Raw genomic sequence first — 23,254 nt, 5'->3', positions numbered from 1 at the left:
ACTTTCTACCTTTCATGGTACTATATCTGTGAGACCTTCATGAGGTGCAGCAGCTGACTCTTGCATACAATTAAAAGCTACTTCAGAAGTGGGATACAGGCAACATACAGCCCTGATCCCTTTTCTGTAGCCCCCAAGTTTCCCCCAACCCTTCCCACCATTTAAATATTTGGGGTAAAGCATTACTGTATATACTTGACTATAAGTCAACCTCATGCATAAGTCGAGATCAGGTTTTGGGCCAAAATTATGGATTTTGATATGATCCGTGGATAAGCTGAGGGTAAAACGTAGGAGCTGATGAAGCAAAGGAAAACGATGCCAAAGAACCTACAGAATTCTGGCAGGCATAACTGTTTGTGCTCACCCTAAAGGCTAGATGGATGAAAGAGTAGAGGGAGGTCATTGCTTCCAGGACACATTACACTTTTGCCAACCACCAAGAGATGTTTCCCTTTTCTATGAGCTGAAGTACAGTACGTATTTACATTAACCCATGGTTAAGTTGACCCAGGTTTTTGGGATCAATTTTTTAAACTAAATTTTCTAGACTTATACATGAATATATACAGTACTTTTGGAGCAGTAGTATCACTCGAAATACATACCTCAGTTCTTTTGACTCCTACCCCCACAACCTTTTTTAAAAAAAAAAAGATCAGCTGAAAACTGACCAGAAAAACTGGAAGTGAAAACTAGAAAACTAGAAAAGAATTGTCCAGTAAATGGTATAGCTGCTAGAATATGCATAGAAGTCGAAGGTTATGGATCACCCCATCACAGGAAGAAAGGTCAATAAAATTGTATGGTCTTGCTGAGATGGATAAATTAATAAATTTCATCAGAGGGATGTCTGTTAATAATTCTTTTAAAATGGGAAATGATATTTGATTTTATGGAAAAAATGGAGGGGGGCAGTAATTTTAGGATATGAAGAATAGTATAATAAAAACCAGCATGTTGTAGTGGTCTGAGCATTGGACTATGACTTTTGATATCATGTTTTGATTCCCAGCTTGGCTGTGGAAACCCATTGGGTGATCTTGGGTGAGTCATACACTCTGTACCCCAGAAAACCCCATGATACATTTGCCTTAGTGTCACCATAGGTTGGAAATCACTTGGAGGCATACAACAACAAAAAATGAAATAACATGTAGAAGTTTATCTTATATACATATTTAGAGGAAGTAGAATTTGATAACTATAACCATCACCTAGTAAGTTGGAAGTCATATACAGTGTGCCCATGTCATATGCAGGCACACTATACGTGGTTTTCAGCTTACGTTGAAAGCTGTGTGATGGAACAGGAAATGGTTATGTGCCACACCGCACCACATGCACATTTTCAATGGGGCTCGAGCATACACAGTATTTACCTTACGTGGGGGGGAGGGGTCCGGAATGGCTCCCCCACATAAGGCAAAGGCCGCCGTATATTCTTTTTTTTTTTTTTTTTTTTGCTGTTATTTTGTGTAGTGTATTAGTTCGTATAATTAGTTGTGTAGTTTGTGTGTATATTTTCCCATATATGTTGTTTTATATTATTAAAAGTTATCTGTTAATAAATATATTTTAAAAGATGGTCAGAAAATGTTGTGGCTTCCTCTGCTGCTAGATGGCTACTGTCATATACAAAAAACATTCATGGCTCCCTCAAATACAATTTTCATACAGCATGGAATAAAACATTGTATTATGTCAGCACTAAAGGCAAACAGAGTTCCTGTGTGCCCTCCCCTGACAGGGCCCCAAGGGCAGAATATGTGCCCCTGGATCTGCTGCAGTGGATCTTAGCTGTCTTACTTACACTGCAAGGAGAAATCCACTTATAATGAGGGTTGTACACCAGGGTAGGCTGGTAAATGAAATGCACTGACCCAAAGATCACTGACTATCCAACCTCCAACTCTCACTGGATTCTTTATGGATTATTTCCCCCAGATTTATTGGTTTTCCAACACAGCAAGTCAGTTGAGGACATGAGTTCATTTCACTGAAGCTATTCAATTTCCACCAGGGAACAGTGATATTTCTAATGACAACCAACCTACAATAGCTTCATACTTTTCCTGTAGATAGTATGGGGTATATATATTCTCTTCTTACCACACAGAGATGATCAAAGATTCTGTAGGCTCCTACCTCCTTTGAAATTAAAATAGCTCTCATTCCTCGTTTCCTCATGTCCGAAACTCTTTTCTACTGGTAGTACTGCATGGAGAGATCCATCTACATTGAGGGTTGTACTGAGGTATAGGCAAATGAGTGAAACAGATTGACCCAGCATTCACTGCCCACTCAACCCAAGTTGGAGAGGTGACATCTTTAAATATATGCAGAGATGTTATATAGAAGATGGAGCAAACCTGTTTTCTCCTGTTTCAATAGGTTCAAATTACAAGAATTCAATGGATTCAAATTCAATGGATTCAAATTACAACCAAATGGATTCACATTACAAGAAAAGAGATTGCAGCTAAAAATCTGGACTCCCTGATGATGAGACATGTTCAGCATTGGAATAGACTGGCCTGGAAAGTGTTGGGCTCTCCTTTTTGGAGGTCTTTAAACAGATATCCATCTGTTAAGAGTCCTTTGGATGTTTATTCCTGCATGACAGAGGTTGGACTAGCTGGCCCTTCGGATCCTTTTTAACCCTATAATTCTATCCTATGATTCCACAAGAAATATTTTCTACAAAGACCAAACCTGTTTTGTTTTTGTTTGTTTTTTTTGTTTTTTTTTTTTGTTTCTTTGCTTTTTAAAAAGAAAATTACTGCCTTATATAACTTTGGACTTGAAGCTTTTCCAAAGAACTTTTGCTTCTGTCCCAGCTTCTCTTCTAGACCACTTCAGCAATGACCTCTTCCCTTATTTATGAAAAGAAATCAACTATGGTTGCTCACATAACTTACATCCCTCCTTTCCTCATATCTGAAGCCACCTAAAAAGGGGGGAAAGTACAAGACAATGTCAAATAAGAAAAAATAAATGAATGAGAGAAAGTGGTTTTCTTTTTCTTTTTCTTTTTTCTTTCTTTTTTTTTCCAGGAAAATAATGTTAAACTGAAAGAATTCAAGCAACCCACACAGGCAGAGTGGTGATAAATTTCAGCTGCTCAAGTAATGGAGGCTTGCTGATTTTAATGCTTTTACTTCCAGCCCTCCTTTTTAGAGCAGGACCTTGCTGCCCACCTACCAACACGCAATAGTGGGAAGGCATTCATATTGTTTATTCTGACATTTCAGCAGCAAAAGGTCAGAACTAAGGGCAATTTCTATGGTGAGCAATAAACAGATTTTATATTGGATCATTTTTCACAAGATCCTTGCTTGTTCCTGTTCAGACTACAGCACTTTGGATTCTTAGCTCTGACATTTACAGAGAAGCAGAGGAAGAAACATGGGAGTTAACTGTCAAGAGCAACATTATAGAAGGAAACTTTGTCTGATCAGAACACCCAATGCACCTTGCAGAATAATCCAGCAGGAAAGACTGAATGCTTTCAGGGGTTTTAGAGCACTCCTTTAACATTAAGAGAGCAGAAATCCACAAAGTTCCTAGGAAAATTAATGGAAAACTCACTAAAAGAGAGAATTCAATTCAAGCCCTAAATGAAAATGGTTCTCATTTACCAAAAAAATAAATGTATATATATATATTTATGAATAAACATATTCATTTTTAGTTTTTTGTGGGTTTTTCAGATTATGTGACTGTGTTCTGTAAGAGTTTATTCTTGATGTTTCGCCAGCAGCTGAGCCTGGCATCTTCAGAGAATGCTGGCATGGAAGTGAGTGGGGTATATATACTGTGCGACCCTTGGTTGAGAGGAAGTGATTTACATATTAATCTGTGTGTTGATCTGTTATTAAATGGCAAGGCTTCCGGGTATCTATCTAATTAGTGAGCCGCTGTCTGCTGGGAAACTCTCTGACCCTGAGTGGTTTTTATTTGCATGTGCTGGGTCTTGATTTTGGTGTTTTTCAGGACTGGTAGTCAAACTTTTGTTTACTCTAAGGATTTTTTCTTTGCTGTTGAAATTGTCTAGATGTTTGTCCAGCAAATGCTACATTCAGTGAAGGACGGAAGGGACCCTCTCACCGCCGCAGGACTTTACCGCATACCATGCAGCTGTGGACAAGTCTACATAGGAACCATCAAATGCAGTGTTCAAATATGAATCAAGGAACACGAGAGACACTGCATACTGGGTAAAGCAGAAATATCAGCAGTAACAGAAAATGTTATAAACCACCCTGGACATAAAATGCTATTTGAAAACACTGAAATTTTAGACCATGCCAACAAATATCAGGTCAGAATGCACAGGGAAGCCACTGAAATCCATATACCCCATTCACTTGCAGCCCAGTATTCTATGGAGATACCAGCCACAGATGCTGGTGAAACATCAGGAATAAACTCTTCCAGAACACGGTCACATAAACTGAAAACCTACCAAAAAATATTGATGCCAGCCGCAAAAACCTTCAATTTCACATATGCATTTTTGATATTGCAAAAAAACACAAAGATATGTCATAACCCCCATATAACTATCTATACCAGTTGGGATTCTGGTTACAACAGTGATATATTGTATTTGTATCTGTTGTTCTGACAACCTATAGCTTCAATGGTGTGGGTTTATTTTTGAACCATGGGTTCAGTTTGTGGAATACACTGGGCTTTAACAAGGGTCTTCACCTAGCTGAAATGCAAACTATAACTTTAAACTAGAATGCAAAGCATCTTACAAAATGCAACTGTTTAAACAGTTGCCATGACTTAGAATTTGTATTGAAAAAAGGAAAGGTGTCTCCAGCCTTTACTTATTTTCTACATTCCTTGACTTCATTTAAAGTTGGCCCTCCATATCCAGATTCTACATCCACAGTTTCAACCATCCACATCTTCTCAAAACAAAAGCAAACAAACAAAAAAAAAAACCCAAAACCCAAAAAAGCAAATCTTGCTTTTGCCATTTTATTTAAGGGGCACAATTTGCATATAATGAGACTTCAGCATTCACTAATTTTGGTATTCACAGAGGGGAGGGATCCTGGAATCAAACCCCAGTGGATACCGATGTACCACTGTATTTTAATCTAATCTGTCACAAGTGTTACCTAAATTGCAGGGGAACCCTACTGGGCACCCACAAATTGTATTCAATGGGGAAATAAATTTAGCTCAATAGGAAGCAGCAAGAGAGTTCCAATAACATGACGCCAGGGTCTCAGCCTTCATATAATGGTTTCAAACCCATAGAACTCCAGAGCCAGTTTTCTAGGCTAATTTAGTTTATTTAAAAAGGGAAATCCACATGCACAAACTCTCACTCACACACATAAGAACTAACAATGCAAAGATAGTAGGTAATAGTGAATTGCAGGATGTACCAATCTGAAGCATAGCTCCAATTGTAGGGTTACCAGAATGAGGATGGCTGAGTAGCCACCTGTGTAGGCTTGCCATATCCCACCTGGGGGCGGGACTTTCCCGGTTTGGGGCGGGTCTGCACGATCCCGCCCGTTTGGCCCCGCCCCCGGGATTCCCCCCCCAGTGAGGCCCTGGAGGCGGCTCTGCGATCGTGCCGCCAAAAACCGGGCCGCGCAGCCTGGGGTGGAGGAAGCAAAGGGAGAAGCCCCGCTCCACCCTCCCTGCCTTCCAGCACAGCACAGCCCCACCCCACCCCACCCTGCCGTCCTGCGCGGCTGTGCACCACCCTCCCCGCCTCCCTGCGTGGCGTAGCCTAGAGAGCAAGTCTTCAGGACACCTGCCACTCAGAGCTTTTGCCCGCCCACATTGGTATATATGCCCTGCAAGAGGCATTACTTTCCAGGTTACAGTGAGAAAAGAAAAAAAAGACCATAAATCGTTCATGTTTCACTGGGAGTCTAAATGTCTCATCTTTTAAATGTCTACCGCATCAGTATTCTTGTAATTCTTTATCACAGGATCGTTTTTTGAGGCCCTAAACACCTTTACTTGTAATATGCAAATTTCTCCCGAAGCTGACCAATGGGAAAGAAGCAATCAGCCCTCCACTTGGGCTGGTTTTCAATGGCTTGGTGAAGGAAGAGATTTTGCCTTGCTTGTAAATAGGAAGGGCTTTGGGGTAGCAAAAGGCTGCAGAAATAGTTTGACCCCCCCTTAAACATCCATGGCTCAGTGCTATGGGATTCTGGGAATTGTAGTTTCTTGTGGCACCAGAGCTCTCTTGACAAAAGGAGGCTGAATGGTCCACAGAGCTACAGTTCCCAGGATTCCATAGCCTTGAGGAGGAGGAGGAGGAGGAGGAGGAGTTGGAGGAGGAGGAGGAGGAGAAGGGGGGAGGAAGGAGGAGGAGGAGGTGGTAGTGGTGGTGGTAAGTGACCAGAGGCCTCAAGTTTTTTTTAATTTTATTTTGCGTGCTTTTAATGTTAAAAATAAATAAATAAATAAATAAATATTTATAGCCCACCTTTCCACAGATCAAGGCGGGTTACAACATATAAAAACAACAAGTCTCCCTTGTTTTGACAATGATAGTGTGGTGATGATGATGATGATGATGATGATGATGATGATGATATGAATCAGCTTCAGAGGCATGGACGCACTGTTTCAGAAGCCGAGAAAGTGTCACCTTCCAAAGTGTGTTTTGGGTGCTTTTAATGTTAACAAGTCTCCCTTGTTTTGACAATGATAGTGTGGTGATGATGATGATGATGATGATGATGATGATGATGATATGAGTCAGCTTCAGAGGCATGGATGCACTGTTTCAGAAGCCGAGAGAGCGTCACCTTCCAAAGTGTGTTTTGGGTGCTTTTAATGTTAACAAGTCTCCCTTGCTTTGACAATGATAGTGTTGTGATGATGATGATGATATGAGTCAGCTTCAGAGGCATGCAGGCACTGTTTCAGAAGCCGAGAGAGTGTCACCTTCCAAAGTGCCTTTTCTGTGTGTTTTTGGTTCTTTAATGGTGATATTGATATCAGCAAGCCTCTGAGGCTTGGCCAATGTAAGTTGCTGTGATTTTTACAATCTCATGTGCAGTGAAGAAAAACCACAGTCCCTTGACCAAGTACACACTTCTGAGAAGTACACTTGGGGCAAGAAACCTGAAAGGGCAAATCCACTTTTTGTGAAACCACCTTAACATGTTCAATATGCATAGCCATGTTAAACCATGCTAAGCATTAAACCCAACAAGGGGTTTGGTTATGGAATAAGTCTCTGAAATATGCAAGAGATTGCCATGTTCAATGCCCAAATGTGCTGTTTGGAATGGGGGGAGGGGGGTGGCCAGAAAGGGAAGTACATTTCTGCCATCTGTCTAGGAATAATGCCAAAATGCCTTCCATTTTGATCATGTCTAAGAAACATGCATTTAGATTAACATTTTTTAAAAATCACCAATTTTTTTCGCGTGTCCTCCATTTTTTAGAAATGTTGTCCTACATTTGAAAATGTTGTCCTACACTTGTCCTACATTTGTCCCGGTTTGGAGGTCCTGACTTATGGCAACCCTACACCTGTGACACATGGGGTGGCTAGCTACTGAGGTATCCAGCTGAAATCAAAAAGAGATTCTGTCCTGCTTCAAACTGGACCAATTTGCTATTGTCTGACCACATGTATATATAGCAAGAAATGGGCCCTGAGAGTAATGGTTTAGGAGTTAATAGGCTCAAGTGACTTTCCCAGAGGATAAGAATGGGATGTGATATGCAAGAACATCTGTAGAATCAGCTTGAATGTCCTCAGACAGAAATAGTTTAATTCCCAGATGGAAACTCCTTTTGTCTGGTGTATGCAAACAATTGCCAAGTCCAGCTCACCACCCTTACTCCCTTAGTGAAGGGATTGAGCATATTCTGATCTTAAGCGAATTCAGCTAAGTGCCTTTGGCTCTTCCTGTGCTGAGCCATCCAGATGTCCCAATATGATATGGCTGGTTTGCTGTGCTGGCGAACCCCCTGGTGGCTATCACCAGCAATTTCCTTTTTGAAATTGATTTGATATCAAGGGTCACAAAAAGGTGACTGAGGGCTAAATCCTGGGCTAACACAAACAGTAAAGTTTAAAAGCCATATTATCACCTCATTTGCCTGCAAGAGCAAAGAAGGTCTGCCAATTATTCTTGGGACTCCAGGAAATGAAGCTACCAATACTGGAAAAAAAATCCTGAAGCTACACTCCCTTCCCAGTATACACCACTCATATACTGTTTTCAGTGTTGTAGGGAAATGGCATGAGAAACAGGACATATAGCAATGTGTGGAAAAGTGGGTGGGAATGTGAAAAGGAAAGTACTCATTTGTTAATCATGCACACTCAAAATCACTTCTATCTATCTTCCTATCTATCTCTCTGTCTTTCATAGAGAACATTCATCTTACAGTGTATACTTGGACAGAGTTTGCTTTGTATTTCTTTTTCTGCTTAAACAATAAGCTCTGCAACACACAAAAGCCTACCTATTCTCCGTGGCCAAAGTGGATGTTTAAAAATGTATTCATCTATTTTACCTACAGCACAAAACAAGTTGAAGCAGGGGGGGGGGAACCTGAACAGCTAATAGGATACTAAAAAACACTAATAATTCAAGGAAACAAGTTGGACTTCACCAAGATCACATCTACATGCTAAACATATGCATTTCTACTTTATCCTGGAAGAAAGCAAAGGAGTGCCAAAGTATCTTTGGCTTGATTTGTTTGTTTCTTCCTTGGATCTTTATGAATACTCAGTAATTCCAATCACTTCCTCTTCTTGAAGAGAATGTAGCCCTGAGGTAACATACATGAAGGGCTATGAGTTATGATCACCATGTCTGTAATTAGATGGAAACCTGTAAAATAGTCATCACAGTCTGGAAATCAATAAAGAAGTCTAAAGACTATGGAAGGAACCAAGAAATGTTTAAAATCATCTTAAGAAACAGGCACCTGGCACAGAGGAAACTGGTACTGGGGGGGGGGGGGAGATTATCTTCTTGGGAGGGGGGGATGAAAATCTTTCTCCACTAGAAATCATTCCCAGTCAAAACAAATGAGATGGGGGGAAACTGCAGCATCAACACTACTAAGGCCTGTCATCAAGAACATAGAAAATGAATTCAGAAATTAGGAGAAAGCTCCAGGCTTGCATTAATGATATGAAATTCTAAATTAATGACTAAATAACAGAGGTGAAAAACAGGATTAAATAAATTATTGGATAAGACAACTAATTTAGATGCTGAAATTAACAAGAAAAAGAAAACCTTCCTCCTTCCCTCCTGCCATGGTACCAATCAAAAGTTATGAAAAATAAACTTTGTTCTCATGCATCTATGAGGAGGCAAGACCAGTTCTGGAAGCAAAAAATTCAAGAGAAGGGAGATTTTCTGAACCTTGAGAAGAAATAGAACATATATGGAAACTACACTTTTACTTTCTTTCTGTAAAGAACCTCCTGAAACTGCAAGGTCAAATGTGAATATAATATTCATTGGCTGCCAGTTTGTTTCCAGGCAAAATTCAAGGTGCTGGTTATTACCTATAAAGCCCTATATGGCTCAGGTCCACATTATTTGGCATACCATATCTCCTTTCATGAACTGGCCCAGAATCTGAGATCCTCTGGAGAGGCCCTCCTCTCCGTCCCAACACCATCACAAGCAAGGTTGGTGGGGACACGAGAGAGGGCCTTCTTGGTGGCTGCTCCTAGACTCTGGAAATCCCTGCCCAGGGAGATTAGAATGGCTTGCTCCTTGATGGCCTTCCACTAGCAGGTTAAGACCTACCTGTTCACACAGGATTTTAAGGCATTATTATAAGGACAGGCTGGGATACTGTAACATTTTTTAAAATTTGATACTGTTTTTTTATAGAGAGAGTTTTATCTTTTTAAAATATGCTTTATTCTTTTAATAACTATCTGTTTAATATTGTAATAATTTAATTCCTTTTTAATGTACTTTTTTCTATGTTTTTAATTGTACGGTTTTTTAATGTTGTGAAGCCACTCTGAATCCCAGTACAGGGAAAAGAGTGGGATACAAATAATAATAATAATAATAATAATAATAATAACAACAACAACAACAACAACAAGAAACTAAACTGCAAAGATGCTAGTTATATCTCACTTTTTCCCCATCAAGATATTTGGGGGGGGGGGGGGAGAGAGAGGCAGGGAAAATGTTGAAACTTTAGCTGAAGGTGAGACTCTTTGAACTATCTAAAACACTGCACATAGTAGTTTTCCATATACAGTACACCAATACATAAACTGTATTGTTTTATCCCAGGGGTAGGCAACCTTTTTGAGCCAGGGTCCGGGTTGCTGTCCCTCAGACAACTGGGGGGCTGAAGCCAATAAATAAATAAATAAATAAATTTTAAAACTAAATAAATAAATAAATAAATAAAATATAAAAAACAATTCCTACATACACTGCACACATCATATTTTGAAGTAAAAACCAAACCAGTCGTTATGCAACCTCTCTCTTTTTTTCTTTTCTCTTTTCTGCAGCCTTGCAGTTCTGCAAAAGCAAACCCCCTCCCGCCTCTTCTGCACACAAGACTTTATTAGGAAGGAAAGGGTTTGAAAAATTAACTACTACTTCTTTACTTCTTTCCTTTTTTTTTTTTTTTTTTTTTTTGCCTTGGGCATGTCACACTCTCTCAGCCTCAGAGGATGGCAATGGCATCCCCACCCCCTTTGAAGAAAACTGCCCAGAAAAACCCCACAGAAGCCATAACAACTTGGAAGGCACACACAGCAACAAACCCAAACTTTGCCCGGGGGGGGGGGGGGGAGTCACACTCTCTCAGCCTCAAGGGAAGGCAATGGCAAACCACCACCACCTCTGAAAAAACTTTGCAAAGGATCGTTTCATAATAAGTGAGGAAAACAACTTGAAGGCACACAACAACAACCACACCTCCCAGCCCTTGTATCTTGAAGGCATGAAGGCACAGATGGCAGAAATGGACTTCCCTTTCTGACCAAACACCACCACCACCCCCATACACACACACACAATTCCAAAACACACACTAAGCACATTTGGGCATTTCACATGGCTTTACTTAACATGGCCATCTCTTGCATATTTAATCAGAGGCTTATTGCAGAACCAAACTCTTTGGGTTTCACACTGAACATGGTTTAACATGGCTATGCATATATTGAACATGTCCAGGTGGTATCACAAGAAGTGGATTTGCTGTTTCAGATTTCTTGCACCAACTATACTTCTCAGAAGTATGTACTTGGTCAAGGGACTTTGGTTTTTCTTCACTGCGCATGAGTTTGTAAAAATCACAGCAATTTACACTGGCCATGCCTCAGAGGCTTGCTGATATCAATATCACCATTAAAGAACCAAAAACACACAGAAAAGGCACTTTGGAAAGTCACACTCTCTCGGCTTCTGAAATAGTGCCTGCATGTCTCTGAAGCTGACTCATATCATCATCATCATCATCATCACACTATCATTGCCAAAACAAGGGAGACTTGTTAGCATTAAAAGCACCCAAAACACACTTTGGAAGGTGACACTCTCTCGGCTTCTGAAACGATGCCTGCATGCCTCTCAAGCTGACTCATATCATCATCATCATCATCACCACACTATCATTGTCAAAACAAGGGAGACTTGTTAGCATTAAAAGCACCAAAAATATTTTTTTAAAAAAACCTTGTAGTCAGAGGCCTCTGGCCACTCACAACCTCCTCCTCCTCTTCCTCCTTCTCCTCCTGTTCCCCCCTCCTCCATGCCCCGCGCCGGCCTGGGAGCGGGACAGAGGAGGCGGGGGAGGCCTGGGAGGGTAGCGTTCGCCGGCGGCCCCAGAGCCTCTCCCCACCCTGTGGAAAGGCTGAGGCCTCCCCACAGGGCGGGGAGGGGGAGGAGGCCGCCGGCGATCGCACCAATCGGCACGTTCGCCAGTGGCCCCAGAGCCTCTCCCCGCCCTGTGGGAAGGCCGAGGCATCCCCACAGGACGGAGAGGAGGAGGAGGCCGCCGGCGATCGCGCCAATTGGCGCGATCGCCAGCGGCCCCCAGGGGGCAGCAATCAGCGGCAGGGCCAGGCTGGGGCCGGTCCCACGGCATCTGCGGGCCGTATCCGGCCCATGGGCCGTACGTTGCTGACCCCTGTTTTATCCTATGAGAGAAGAGGGAAAGAGAGTGTCTACAATGCACAATTCAGTCTTTCTGGATGGTGATGACTATTCAATACCACCAAGGATGTGAGGTTTATTGCCCAACCTCTACTACCAAGAGAGGGCCAGGAAGGTATGTGACAGCTAACTCTAGCCATGTTGTCAATATTTTAGGATCTTCCTTGTGTAGAAGTCACAGCAATCTAATCCTCTAGGATACTTACCTTTCTATGTAAACAGAAGCCAAAGTGTTGCTGGATTTTTGTTACACTGTAACTAGGTCTTATGAATACACAATATAACAAGTTCAGCACCACTACCAAAGTCCATCTGAATGTGACCAAACCAAGCAAGCAAACACCAAACTCAGAGAAGGTCTGTAGGGTAATAAGAAAACTTCAGTGTTACTCCCAACTGACTATGGCACAATTCACTAATCATGATAAGCCAGGTATATGCTTGAAACCTGGCTTACCACTGTACAAACGATATACTGGTTTATATTTTCTTACAGCTCATGCTTTTTTAGAATGATGTGTGAAATGGGCAGCCTATTTCTCCCCTAACAAGACAGATAAAGCATTTTTAAAAAAAACCAAACCATGGATTATTTTTCTGGTTTGTTTGTGTGGGAAACAAGCAGGAGCACAAACTTTTGCTCAGCCTGCATGTTGCATTAAACCAACTACAGAATCTGCTTATCTTAGCCACTCCAACTATAAGCAGGAATACTTGGAAAGTAGGAGCCAGAACATTGGCATATCCATGGCAAATCAGGGATCCTACAGAACACTGGCATACCGTGATGTATGAATAAGTCTCTTGTTTTGTGAGGGATAATGATGTCCCCACCACACCATCTCACCCTGCATTTAGGAAAGGTTTATCTTCTGTTTCTTGGTTCGTCTAATACAGTAGAGACCTGTTGTTACTACATCTGAATAGATCCTATGCCTACCTCCTCCTTTTTGAGGGCGAGGCACAGGCTTTCACAGAATTCACAGAGTATGTGGATTCACAGAATCATAGAATTGGAAGAGACCTCAATGGCCATCTGGTCCAACCCCCTGCCATGCAGGAACGCACAATCAAAGTGCCCCCCCCCCCAACAGATGGCCATTCAGCCTAAGTTTAAAAACCTCCAAGGAAGGAGACACCACATTATTTATTGTTATTATTTTTTATTTATGTATACCCTGCCTTTCTCCTGGTATACCCTGCCTTTCTCCAAGACAGTTTATGCCACTGTTTAAAAGGCTCTTATTGTCAGGACTTTCTTTGTAATGTTTAGGTGGAATTGCTTTTCCTCTAGTTTGAATCTACTTGTCTGTGTCCTAGTCTTTGGAGCAGCAGAAAACAAGTTTGCTCCATCTTCAATATGACATCCCTTCAAATATTTAAACATGGCTATCATGTCACCATTTAATCTTATCTTCTCCAGAAACATACCAAGCTCTCTAAGCCACTCTTCATAGGGCATAGTCTCCAGACCTTTCAACATTTTGGTCACCCTCCTCTGGGCATGCTTCAGCTTGTCAATATCCCTCTTGAACTATGGTGCCAAGAACTGGATACCGTATTACCTTTTTCCTTTTTATAATTTTAGCTGTCTGTTTAATCATGACGGTTGTGTGAGGGGATATACTTTTATCTTCTTACCTGATCTTGAAACATAGCACCACCAAAGGCCCAGACAGCAGCAAAGACAAAATAAAGTTCATAAAGCTCTTTGGGGCAATCTGGAGGAGTATTCTCCTTGGTGAGAAGGCATTCAAGGAGGTAACACAACATCTGAACCATGCTTTGCTCAGGAACTGGAATAATCTTCTTAAATCTATAATGGGAGAATTGAAAACTTATGAAGTTTAATTGGATTTAGCATGACTGCCATTTAACAATATGAGGAGATAGGCATATAAATCCTCTTTCCGAACATTAACATTTAAAAAAAAAACCTTTCATTGTGTATATCTTTCTTATCCACTGCTACAGAGAGGAATGAAATACCATCAGCACGGAGCCAAGTAATAACTGTAATCATAAGTTTGAGCCATTTCAAAACTTTGATCCTCTTGAAAGAAGTGAAATGGAAGCCTTGCTAAGGGCACTGATTTCCCATGCACGCAATGAGTTCAGAAGTGATCAAATAACAGAGTAATCAAATAAGCCCTTTCATCTCATATTTTACATAGGCTTAGGCTACATTTATAGACATGTGAAGCCAGAAGAGCCCTGTAGTTTGATTAAAAAAAAATTACAGTTATTGGAGAGGCTGGCTCTACAAAATATACTTGTCTTGGAACCATCTGCTGCTCATCCTGAGAGACCCATGAGATATAGACACAAAGCACCAGGTTGTCACTCTTCCCTCTGCCTACTCCATTCATGGCTGTAATGCACCCCTGCTGACTGAAGCAAGTGTGAAAGCCAGCACTTTGGCTATATTTTTAAACAAAAAATCCAGTCCCAGTTACTATTTGACTCACTTGTAAACTCAGTTTTATTAATGGTCTGAAGTGATAGTGATATTGTATTACAGCAAATGTATACTTTTTAAAATCCTAATTGAAAAGGCACATGCTTATTTGATACCATTGGTGGCACTAGGTAGGCATGGTGGGTGTGGTCCACACTGAGTGACATCCCAGAAGAGGGGTAACACCCAGCTGGGCCCTCCTCCCACTGCGCCCCTCCTGACTTTACCAAGGTGACAGAACTCTTCTCACTGCAGCAACAAAGAAAAATCCCAAGTGCACCTCACCCAGTTTTCTTGCGACAGTGGAGACCTCTTCATGAGGAAAGCTCCACCACCACATCAAAGAAGAGAACCGAGTGCAACTCTCCGAGCTTTGCCACAGTGGCAAAGAGGGTCAAGTATACCCTTTTTGGCTGCCACCACCACTACACCTAGCAGCCCCCACATAGACCAGGTGACATCAGGTGTGAGGACATAACTGTTTGGTGCATTTATACCCCATCTTTCCTCCAAAGAACTCAAATAGTTGGTCATCTTACCCATTTTGTCTAACTAGTTACTTTTGAAGTAGGCTAGCTTGAGAAACAAGGTGAACCAAGAGCATCTAGGGCATTCTGCAGCTGAGTGGAGATTGGACAGAGTTCTCCCTAGCCCCAGTCCAACAGCTTAACCACTACCCCATGCTGACTTTCATCTTCCTATGGGTATAAGAGAAGAGTCTTCAAAACAATTTTGCTGTCCAACATATTCTGTGTGTATTGGTCCTTGGCCTTTACGTTTCTCATCTGTGCAAAATTTCCATTTTCTGGAGAAGGCCTCTAGGAAACTCTGGAGTTTATCACACGTGGCTTTTAAGCCACCATTAAAGTTTGAAAACAGTGACTTTAGTGATACTTATCACATGTCACCCTCTCCGTCTCATCACTGCCTTGTCCTCCAACTCATGGTTAGAGTGTAGATTTTCATTGACAGGAAAACCTGCCAATAAGCCCCAAATGCACTGCTGTCCCATTAGTCCTCAGGTATGATAAGTTCTTCCCATATGGCTTGGGTCCAGGTTATTTGAAGGACCGTATCTCGCTTTACAAGCCCACTAGGTCCCACCACCTTCTCAAGCTCATTTGGTGGGAACAAGAGAAAGAGCCTTCTCAGTGGCTGCTCCCAAGCTTTGGAACTCCCTCCCTAGAGAAGCCAGGATGGCTCCATCCCTGCTCTCCTTTCACCGATAGGTAAAGACATTCTTGTTCTATCAGGCCTTTTCAAGCGGATAAGGGCTGGTTTTTAAATGATGCGCACTTTAAATTTTAAGTTTGTATTTTAACACATTACATTTTAATTTATAATTGTTTTAACTCTTAAAATTGTTTAATTGTTTATTTAATTTTATATTTATATATTTTAATATTTTACTGTTTTTAAACTGTATTGTTTTTAAGTTGTTGTTAAGCTTTGAGTCCCTATATTGGGAGGAAGGCGGGATATTAAATAATATCAATGGCAGTATTGGGCAGTCACATGGTATCGGTGTCTTCTTCACCTCCCCATCCCCCCTCATTATTCCCAAGCCAGCTTTTTTCATTTTTTAAAAAAAATTCTCCTTACTTTAAAAAAATAATAATATTAGCACACTTTCCAGAATTGTGTTTGTTTTTAATTTAGACCTGAAGGCTGCATAAAACCCTTGGGGGCTGCTTAAGGTACAGTGCAGACCAGTTTGTCTGGCTTTCATCTCAAGATTTCTCTACACCTGTGCACAGTGGCAGCCACAGATGGGGAAGGCATACTAAGGGATTATCTTGAAGTTATTATTGCAGGAACTGGTCATATGAATTGGCCCTACATACAGCCCAATTTTACAGCGTCATACAGTAAGACTTGTTATTTGTCATTCGATAGCACTCTACTGCTTTTGTACAGCTAACAATGTTAATGTAGCATCTAATGGCAAGTTATTATTTATGATACCTGCATTCTATCCAAGGAACAGCTTCTATACAGAGACATGCTATGAAGAGCCACTCATTTATTTCCTGGGGAAAGCCCCAGAAGGACAACAATTAATTTAAACAAGAAACTATTTGAAGATACTACAGTAAATCAGCAACAATGTAGGAGACATTTGCAAACATGTTTTCTGTACCAGAAATTATCATAAACTCATGTGGCAGGCACGTGTGATAAACAGCACAGGTGATAAGCAAGCCAATGTGAGTTTTTCACTGTGCCATCTCATCCTTTTAAGGCTATTTAACTGTACCTGGTTCTAAGGGTGTCCAGGCAAACTGGCAAATACTTGTCAAACAAGATGGTCAGATTAGCTCGTTCTGACTGGATTTCTCGCCTGTCTATCCAGCTACTCACAGGGGGATTCCATCCCAGGTCTGCTGGATTGATATAAAGGATCCCTAGAAACATAAAATATCAAAGTTAGAATTGCTCATTTTATTTCACATGTAAATTGCAGGTAAGTAAAACCCAATAATTTCATACGTTTATGGAAGAAACTGATTCTTTGGGCAAAGTTTTTAATGCCCTTTTATGTATCACTTTCATGGGTCTTGAAACTTGACAGTGTTGAATTTTTCACTATGCAGCAAATAAAATTGCCGCTTGTCATGTCTTGGCAAAATGCTATGCCATCTATCCTGATCTAGTAAATGTAATGGAGGCAACTGGATACTATCCACAATACTCATCTTTTGACTGACTACTGTGTATTTTTGCCTGCTTCAGAATCTGAATTCATGAACTAGAAATAAATCAGGAATCTGTCAATAATAAATCCAACACATCTATAATGATGCAGGTAGCAAAATCTTCACTTGTTTGTACAGCAAGAACATCTTAATATTCATATTCTCCCAGCTACCAGTCCATGGATAGTCAGGCAAAGATGGCCTTGCTAAGAAATGACAAGCTTGGGTATTTGCTAAGCAAGTCAGCAAACTGATGCAAAACTCAAAACCTTCCCAAAGAGCACCAGGAACTGAGGAGTGTGCACCAATATCTATAAAATCAGTTTTGAGAAGCATATGTTTCTTGTATACAAACTGCTTTAGATTTGTCAACAGATGCACAAAGATTCATAATAATAAATAATAAATAAAATTTTTATTTATACCCCGCCCTTCCGAATGATCAGGGCGGCTAACAAAATGCACCGAAGCGCAGACAGAATACAGAATTAAAAACATACACAACAATATCAATCCATAAAAACAATAAAAAAAACCCCATTAGCCCAACCTCACGGCCACGAGAGAGGAGGGAGGCCCACAGGATGTGTTTAGTCGGGAAATGCCTGATTAAATAGGAAGGTTTTTAGGCCCTTCCTAAATTGGGCCAGGGTGGTGGATGAGCGGAGCTCCGTGGGCAGCGTGTTCCAGAGGGCTGGGGCAGCTATGGAAAAAGATCTTCTGGCCGTAACAGCCAACCTAGCCCCAGGCACCTTCAGGAGTTGCTGCCCGGATGTTCTGAGGGTGCGAGGCGGAATGTACGGGGAGAGGCGGTCCTTCAGGAATCCTGGACCCAAGCCATTTAGGGCTTTATAGGTAATAACCAACACCTTATATTGTGCTCGGAAGCGGATGGGCAGCCAATGGAGATCTTTAAGCACGGGTGTTATATGGCTGGTCCTGGGAGCACCAGTGACCAGCCGTGCTGCCATGTTCTGCACCAGTTGCAGCTTCCGAGTTAGGTATAAGGGTTGCCCCATGTAGAGTACATTACAGAAATCCAGTCTCGAAGTTACCAGAGCGTGTACAACAGTTTCAAGGTCCCTCTGGGCCAGGTATGGGCGCAGCTGACGAATCAGCCGAAGCTGATGACAGGTACTCTTGACTGTCGCATTCACCTGAGCAGTCAGGTGAAGGGAAGAGTCAAGAAGCACCCCCAGATTCATCTCAGGGACATGACCAAAAAAAGGACAAAGAACTGAAGAAAGAAGAGGGATGCCCCTTATATGATGCCTGTGTGAGCCTGTGATAAAAAAGCTAGCCCCCGTTACTGTCTACCAGGCTAAAGAAAATGTCATCTTCCTTTTCTTTCCCCTGTCTTCTACCTGCTCTGGAAACAGTAGCTGGGGTGGCAGTCCGCAAGTGACTGATCTCAAACAGCAGCCTCATGGTGGGATTGAGGGGGATCCTTTCATTGCTTGCTAGAGTGAGCACCTGCAAAGAACAGAGCTGGTTAATTTTAACACACAAAGAGCAATGTGAGCCTGAAACACGTCAGCAACATGTGAAACACAATACATGTTATCTTGTTAATTGTGTCTTACCTTATTATCATCCATAACAGTATTCAGAGACTCAATCCACATTGGATCAATATCACCATCCAACACAATCCATTTGGGGCCTTCGTGTGTAACATTAGCTAGGTCTCGCATAATCGATGAGAACAACCCTAAAGAGATTGCAGACACTCAGTGGGTTCTTCAAAGGACCCTATCTGCTCTCTGTCTAATGACTTGCAAGGATTTGATTAAGATTGCATACAAACAAGTAAAGTAAAAACTAAATGGAGTTTGTTAAATCTGATAATTACAAAAACATCAGGAGATGCATGGAATCTTCTTTAGAAAGTAATGAGTAAATGTGATCAAACAATCTCACTGAATAATAATCCCACATCACTTAATATTGCTGAGTATGATTAAGGACAATGCAGGGGAAGTCTTAGGTAGTAGAATAAAAGAGGAAAGAAGAAATGGTAATTTTGAAAAGCATTTTACTGTGGCTTTGGTCCCCACTTTTTGCCCAAACTGGCATTGTCTTCTTCAGAGAAGCAATATAGCCATAGTTGAAGGTTCACATTCTTAGCTTGCAGAATTGTCACACGATGCTATCCTCACAGTAAGAGTAACAGACAGTCTTCCTTTGTGCAACATGCTCTTTTCTCTTGAAAAAACCTTTTGATTGCTAGTTCACTTTAAATAACTCGCTATTAAGAATATTCGTGTGCACCTGCTTCTGCCTACAGTGTGTTCCTGTATTGTACATAAAGCAGATTCTGTTAGAACTAGTTGAACTAGTTAAGCTCTCCCCACAGACACAGTAAATCAGGCTTCTATGGATAATCAGTAAGCTGTTTATTTCTTCAGTCACAGAGGAGTAGAAGTGGCTAGTAAGGCATCTTTGGACAGAACTAAAGAACAAGAACACATACATCAAATAAAAGCATTTGAAAGGCATTAGCTCCACCTCAAAATATTGGCAGGCTTAACCATTTCACTGTTCTTAAAACATTTGGTTCTTCTGTGGTTGTTTTTCCTTCTTTTCCAGGGAGGTTTTGCCTACCATATATACACGTCTAAACATCAAAAAATTTATGCCCAAAAATGGACTCCAAAATCTTAGGTAGATGTATATACCGATCAATACAGTAATGCCTCCCTGTGAGCCTTGGGAAAGCTATGGAGAAGGGAGGGAAGAGAGAGAGGACGGAAATGGGAGGTCTCTTTCCCCCTTTTTGCAAGCCATCAGCCTTGGGGAAGGCTGTGGGGAAGGGAGGGAAATTGGAGGTTTGTGTCCACCTTTTGCACACCCAGACTGTGACCCTTGGGAGAAGTCCAGAGAGGGAGAAGGAGGGAGCAAAGTGTGTTCCCCCCCCCTCCATTTAGATTTTTTGTTACATGCACCTTGGTTTGACCCTCGACTTATCCACGGGTCATATCAAAATCCATGATTTTGACCCCAAAACCTGCCCTTGACTTATACATGAGATTGACTTATACATAAGTATATACGGTAGTTCTAACAGCCATAAAAGTTGATAGCCAAAAAGGAAAAACACTGCCATGCATTCCTTTACAAAGCATTCAGCAAACCCAAACAATACAAACCTTCTCTCTGAAACTGTCTTAGAATATGTATTAACATATTTAAATTATATAAGAGCATCATACATTTTGCTATCTACATAACTATTAATCTAGGTTACCTGTTTGTCAGAGCTCAGTGGCACAGTGGTTAAATGCCTGTACTGTAGCCAGTCACTCACAAATCACAAGGTTGTGAGTTCAATATCAGCCAGGGGCTCAGGGTCGATTCAGTTTTGCATCCTTCTGAGGTGGCTAATATAGGCGGGTTACAGACCGCCATGAAAGTACGGAGTCAGTCCGTACTAGGGTTAGGAAGGTGCGGTGCTTCCGCACCCCCTAACCCTAGTACGGACTGAGTCCGTACAAAATGGCAGCTCCCCTTCCACATGGGGGCCGCCATGACGACGTCACAACCGCGCCGCCTCTATATGAGGCGGCGCGGATGTGACGTCATCGCTCCACGCCAGGCCCCTTAGTGCACCCTTTGCGCGGAGCAGGAAGGAGCTCCGTTTCGAAGCTCCTTCCTGGTTTGCGGCTCTGCTTTGCGTCGCTGGGCGCAGCCTTCAGACGGCCGCGCCCAGCAACGCAAGGGAGAAAGGGGCCAAGTGGCCCCTTTCTCCTCCTCCCCGCCGCTGCGGGGTGTCCTTGGGGCTTGAAGCCCCAAGGACACCCCTTTCCAGGCTGCGGGGAAGCGGCCTTTTGCCGCTTCCCCACAGCCTGCAAAGCGGCGGATTGGGGCCTTGGAGGCTGCCGGTCTGGCAACTGAGGCCCCAACACCCCAGGGAAAGGGGCGGGTGCATGCCGCCCCAAACGGGCAGTCTGTAACCCGCCATAAGTACCCAGATTGTTGTGGGCAATTGGCTTACACATTGTAAACTGCTTAGGGAGTGCTTAAGTGTACTGATAAGTGATATAGAAATGTACTTGCTATTGTTATTAAACCAATACAACCATTTTATATACTCACATATATGAAGCAATACCTCCAAGTCATACCTTCCACTTGAAACGATATATATTATAATATCATACGTCACATCTGGATCTAACACACGATACATAACAGGATTGCCCAGCACAATATCATGGCAGGATTAACCCAGTCCTGACAGATACACATGAAATATCCCTGTCTACAATTAACAAGTAAAATAGCCCAGTGTTATATGTTTGCATCAGTGTATCAGCTTTGTATTTCTGTAGTACTTCTTAATGTTTGTTTCTAAGCCAATCTGTTCATTTGGATTTGGAGTTGGGTGTGTATTCTAGATTCCTCTGTATTTTCATCATCAACCTGAGAAGTGACTATAACATAACTGTACAGTCTCATTACATGGCCAGAGCTGACAGCTTGGACCATAAACCCTCTTTCAGCCAACTATGTTCCTCATCTATTCTTTCTCTCACACTTGCTAATAAGATGATTAGGAATGACATGCCTGAATAGGCTAAAAAGCTCTGGCCTAGACAAGTGAAACTGTCTCTAAGATCAATGAGAAGGTAGCTCAATTATGCAGTGTTGGCAGATGTAACATCTACTACATGCCAATATAAGGGGATGGCCAAACTAGACAGAGGAGAGAGGTGAGTAACAACAAGAATTGCAGTTTTTCCAGAAGATTCTGACACACAGTATTTGGACAGGAGATGGGTCTCTGGAGTGCCAGAAAACCACAATGCAAGGAAGGCACCAGAATCAAGATAAGGGCACTATGCAGAACTCTCCCCAGCTTCATTTATATACACAGGGTCAACCCACTGAAACGGGGCTGGGAAAACTCCAATATTCTATATGTGAAGCTAGTGGGTGAACTAACAGGTCAGGAGTCCAAAATTAACATGATTGACAGAGTAATGGTCAAATTAATCTAGAAAGTCCATCTGTTCAATAAGCGTGTTAAGAGATTATGAGGTGAGCACAGAGCTCTACATTCAATTCTACAACTAAGAACACCCACAGAGAATGTGATCAGCATACCCTAAAATAAACATAGATTACAACTTCATACTACACCCCTGTTGAAACTGCTCTATTGACTGCCGGTTTGTTTCCACAATTCAAAGTGCAGTTATGACCTATAAAGCCCTATATGGCTCAGTTCCAGGCTATTTGGCAAACTGTATCTCCCTTCATGAGCCGGCTCAGGCTCTGAGGTCATCATGAGAGGCCCTTCTCTCAGTCCCACCACCATCACAAGCATGATTAGTGGGGACATGAGAAAGGACCTTCTTGGTGGCTGCCCCTAGACTCTGGAACTCTCTTCCCAGGGAGGCCAGAATGTATCCTTCTTTGTTGTCCTTCTGGGGCCAGGTTAAAACCTTTTTATTCTGACATATTTTTAAACCAGAAAGATTTAAAAGAATGTGCCAAGAGCTGCTGTATTGTTTTAAGTGAACTGTTTTAACAGCTTTTAAATCTTTTTAATTGTAATTTATTCTTTTATTGAAGTTGACTTGTTTTAATACTGCAAATAGTTTAATTCTATTTTAATGCTCTCTTTTAGTAGGTTTTAATTGTATCATTCTTTTAAACTATGAGCTACTATGAGTGTGAGATATTTTTATTATTATTATTATTATTATTGTTGTTGTTATTATTATTATTATTATTATTATTATTTGCACATGCTCACTTGCTCTCTCCCCTTCCAGGCTCTCTGACCTCAGGCTACCTAGATCCGTGTAATTCAAAGTCGTGCTACACACAAATTAAGGGAGTATCTTGTGGGCCCCCACACCATCCTTCCAAGTTGCAAAGGCAAACTTTTTGTAGTATTTACTGTCCTAGCTATGAGT

General features: G+C 41.6%; 1 protein-coding gene across 1 annotated transcript in view; it reads right to left on the bottom strand.

Annotated features, from left to right (window-relative positions):
* The window catches only part of LOC149322050 (dynein axonemal heavy chain 9-like), a 261,190-nt gene that overhangs the window by 232,469 nt on the left and 5,467 nt on the right, over window positions 1-23,254 (bottom strand). Inside the window, exons 5-8 of the mRNA XM_089533794.1 lie at window positions 18,914-19,041; window positions 18,695-18,803; window positions 16,892-17,039; window positions 13,818-13,992 (exon numbers count right to left, since the gene is read on the bottom strand). Of these exons, the coding sequence (XP_089389920.1) occupies window positions 13,818-13,992; window positions 16,892-17,039; window positions 18,695-18,803; window positions 18,914-19,041 (560 nt within the window). The remainder of the gene's footprint in view (window positions 1-13,817; window positions 13,993-16,891; window positions 17,040-18,694; window positions 18,804-18,913; window positions 19,042-23,254) is intronic.

Source organism: Sceloporus occidentalis, unplaced genomic scaffold (assembly GCF_023333645.1).
Source record: "Sceloporus occidentalis isolate IW3139 unplaced genomic scaffold, rSceOcc1.0.p SCAF_1, whole genome shotgun sequence".
NCBI classification, from domain to species: Eukaryota; Metazoa; Chordata; class Lepidosauria; order Squamata; family Phrynosomatidae; genus Sceloporus; species Sceloporus occidentalis.
Note: the sequence above shows the minus strand (reverse complement) of the source record. Positions and strands in the feature narration are given on the sequence as shown.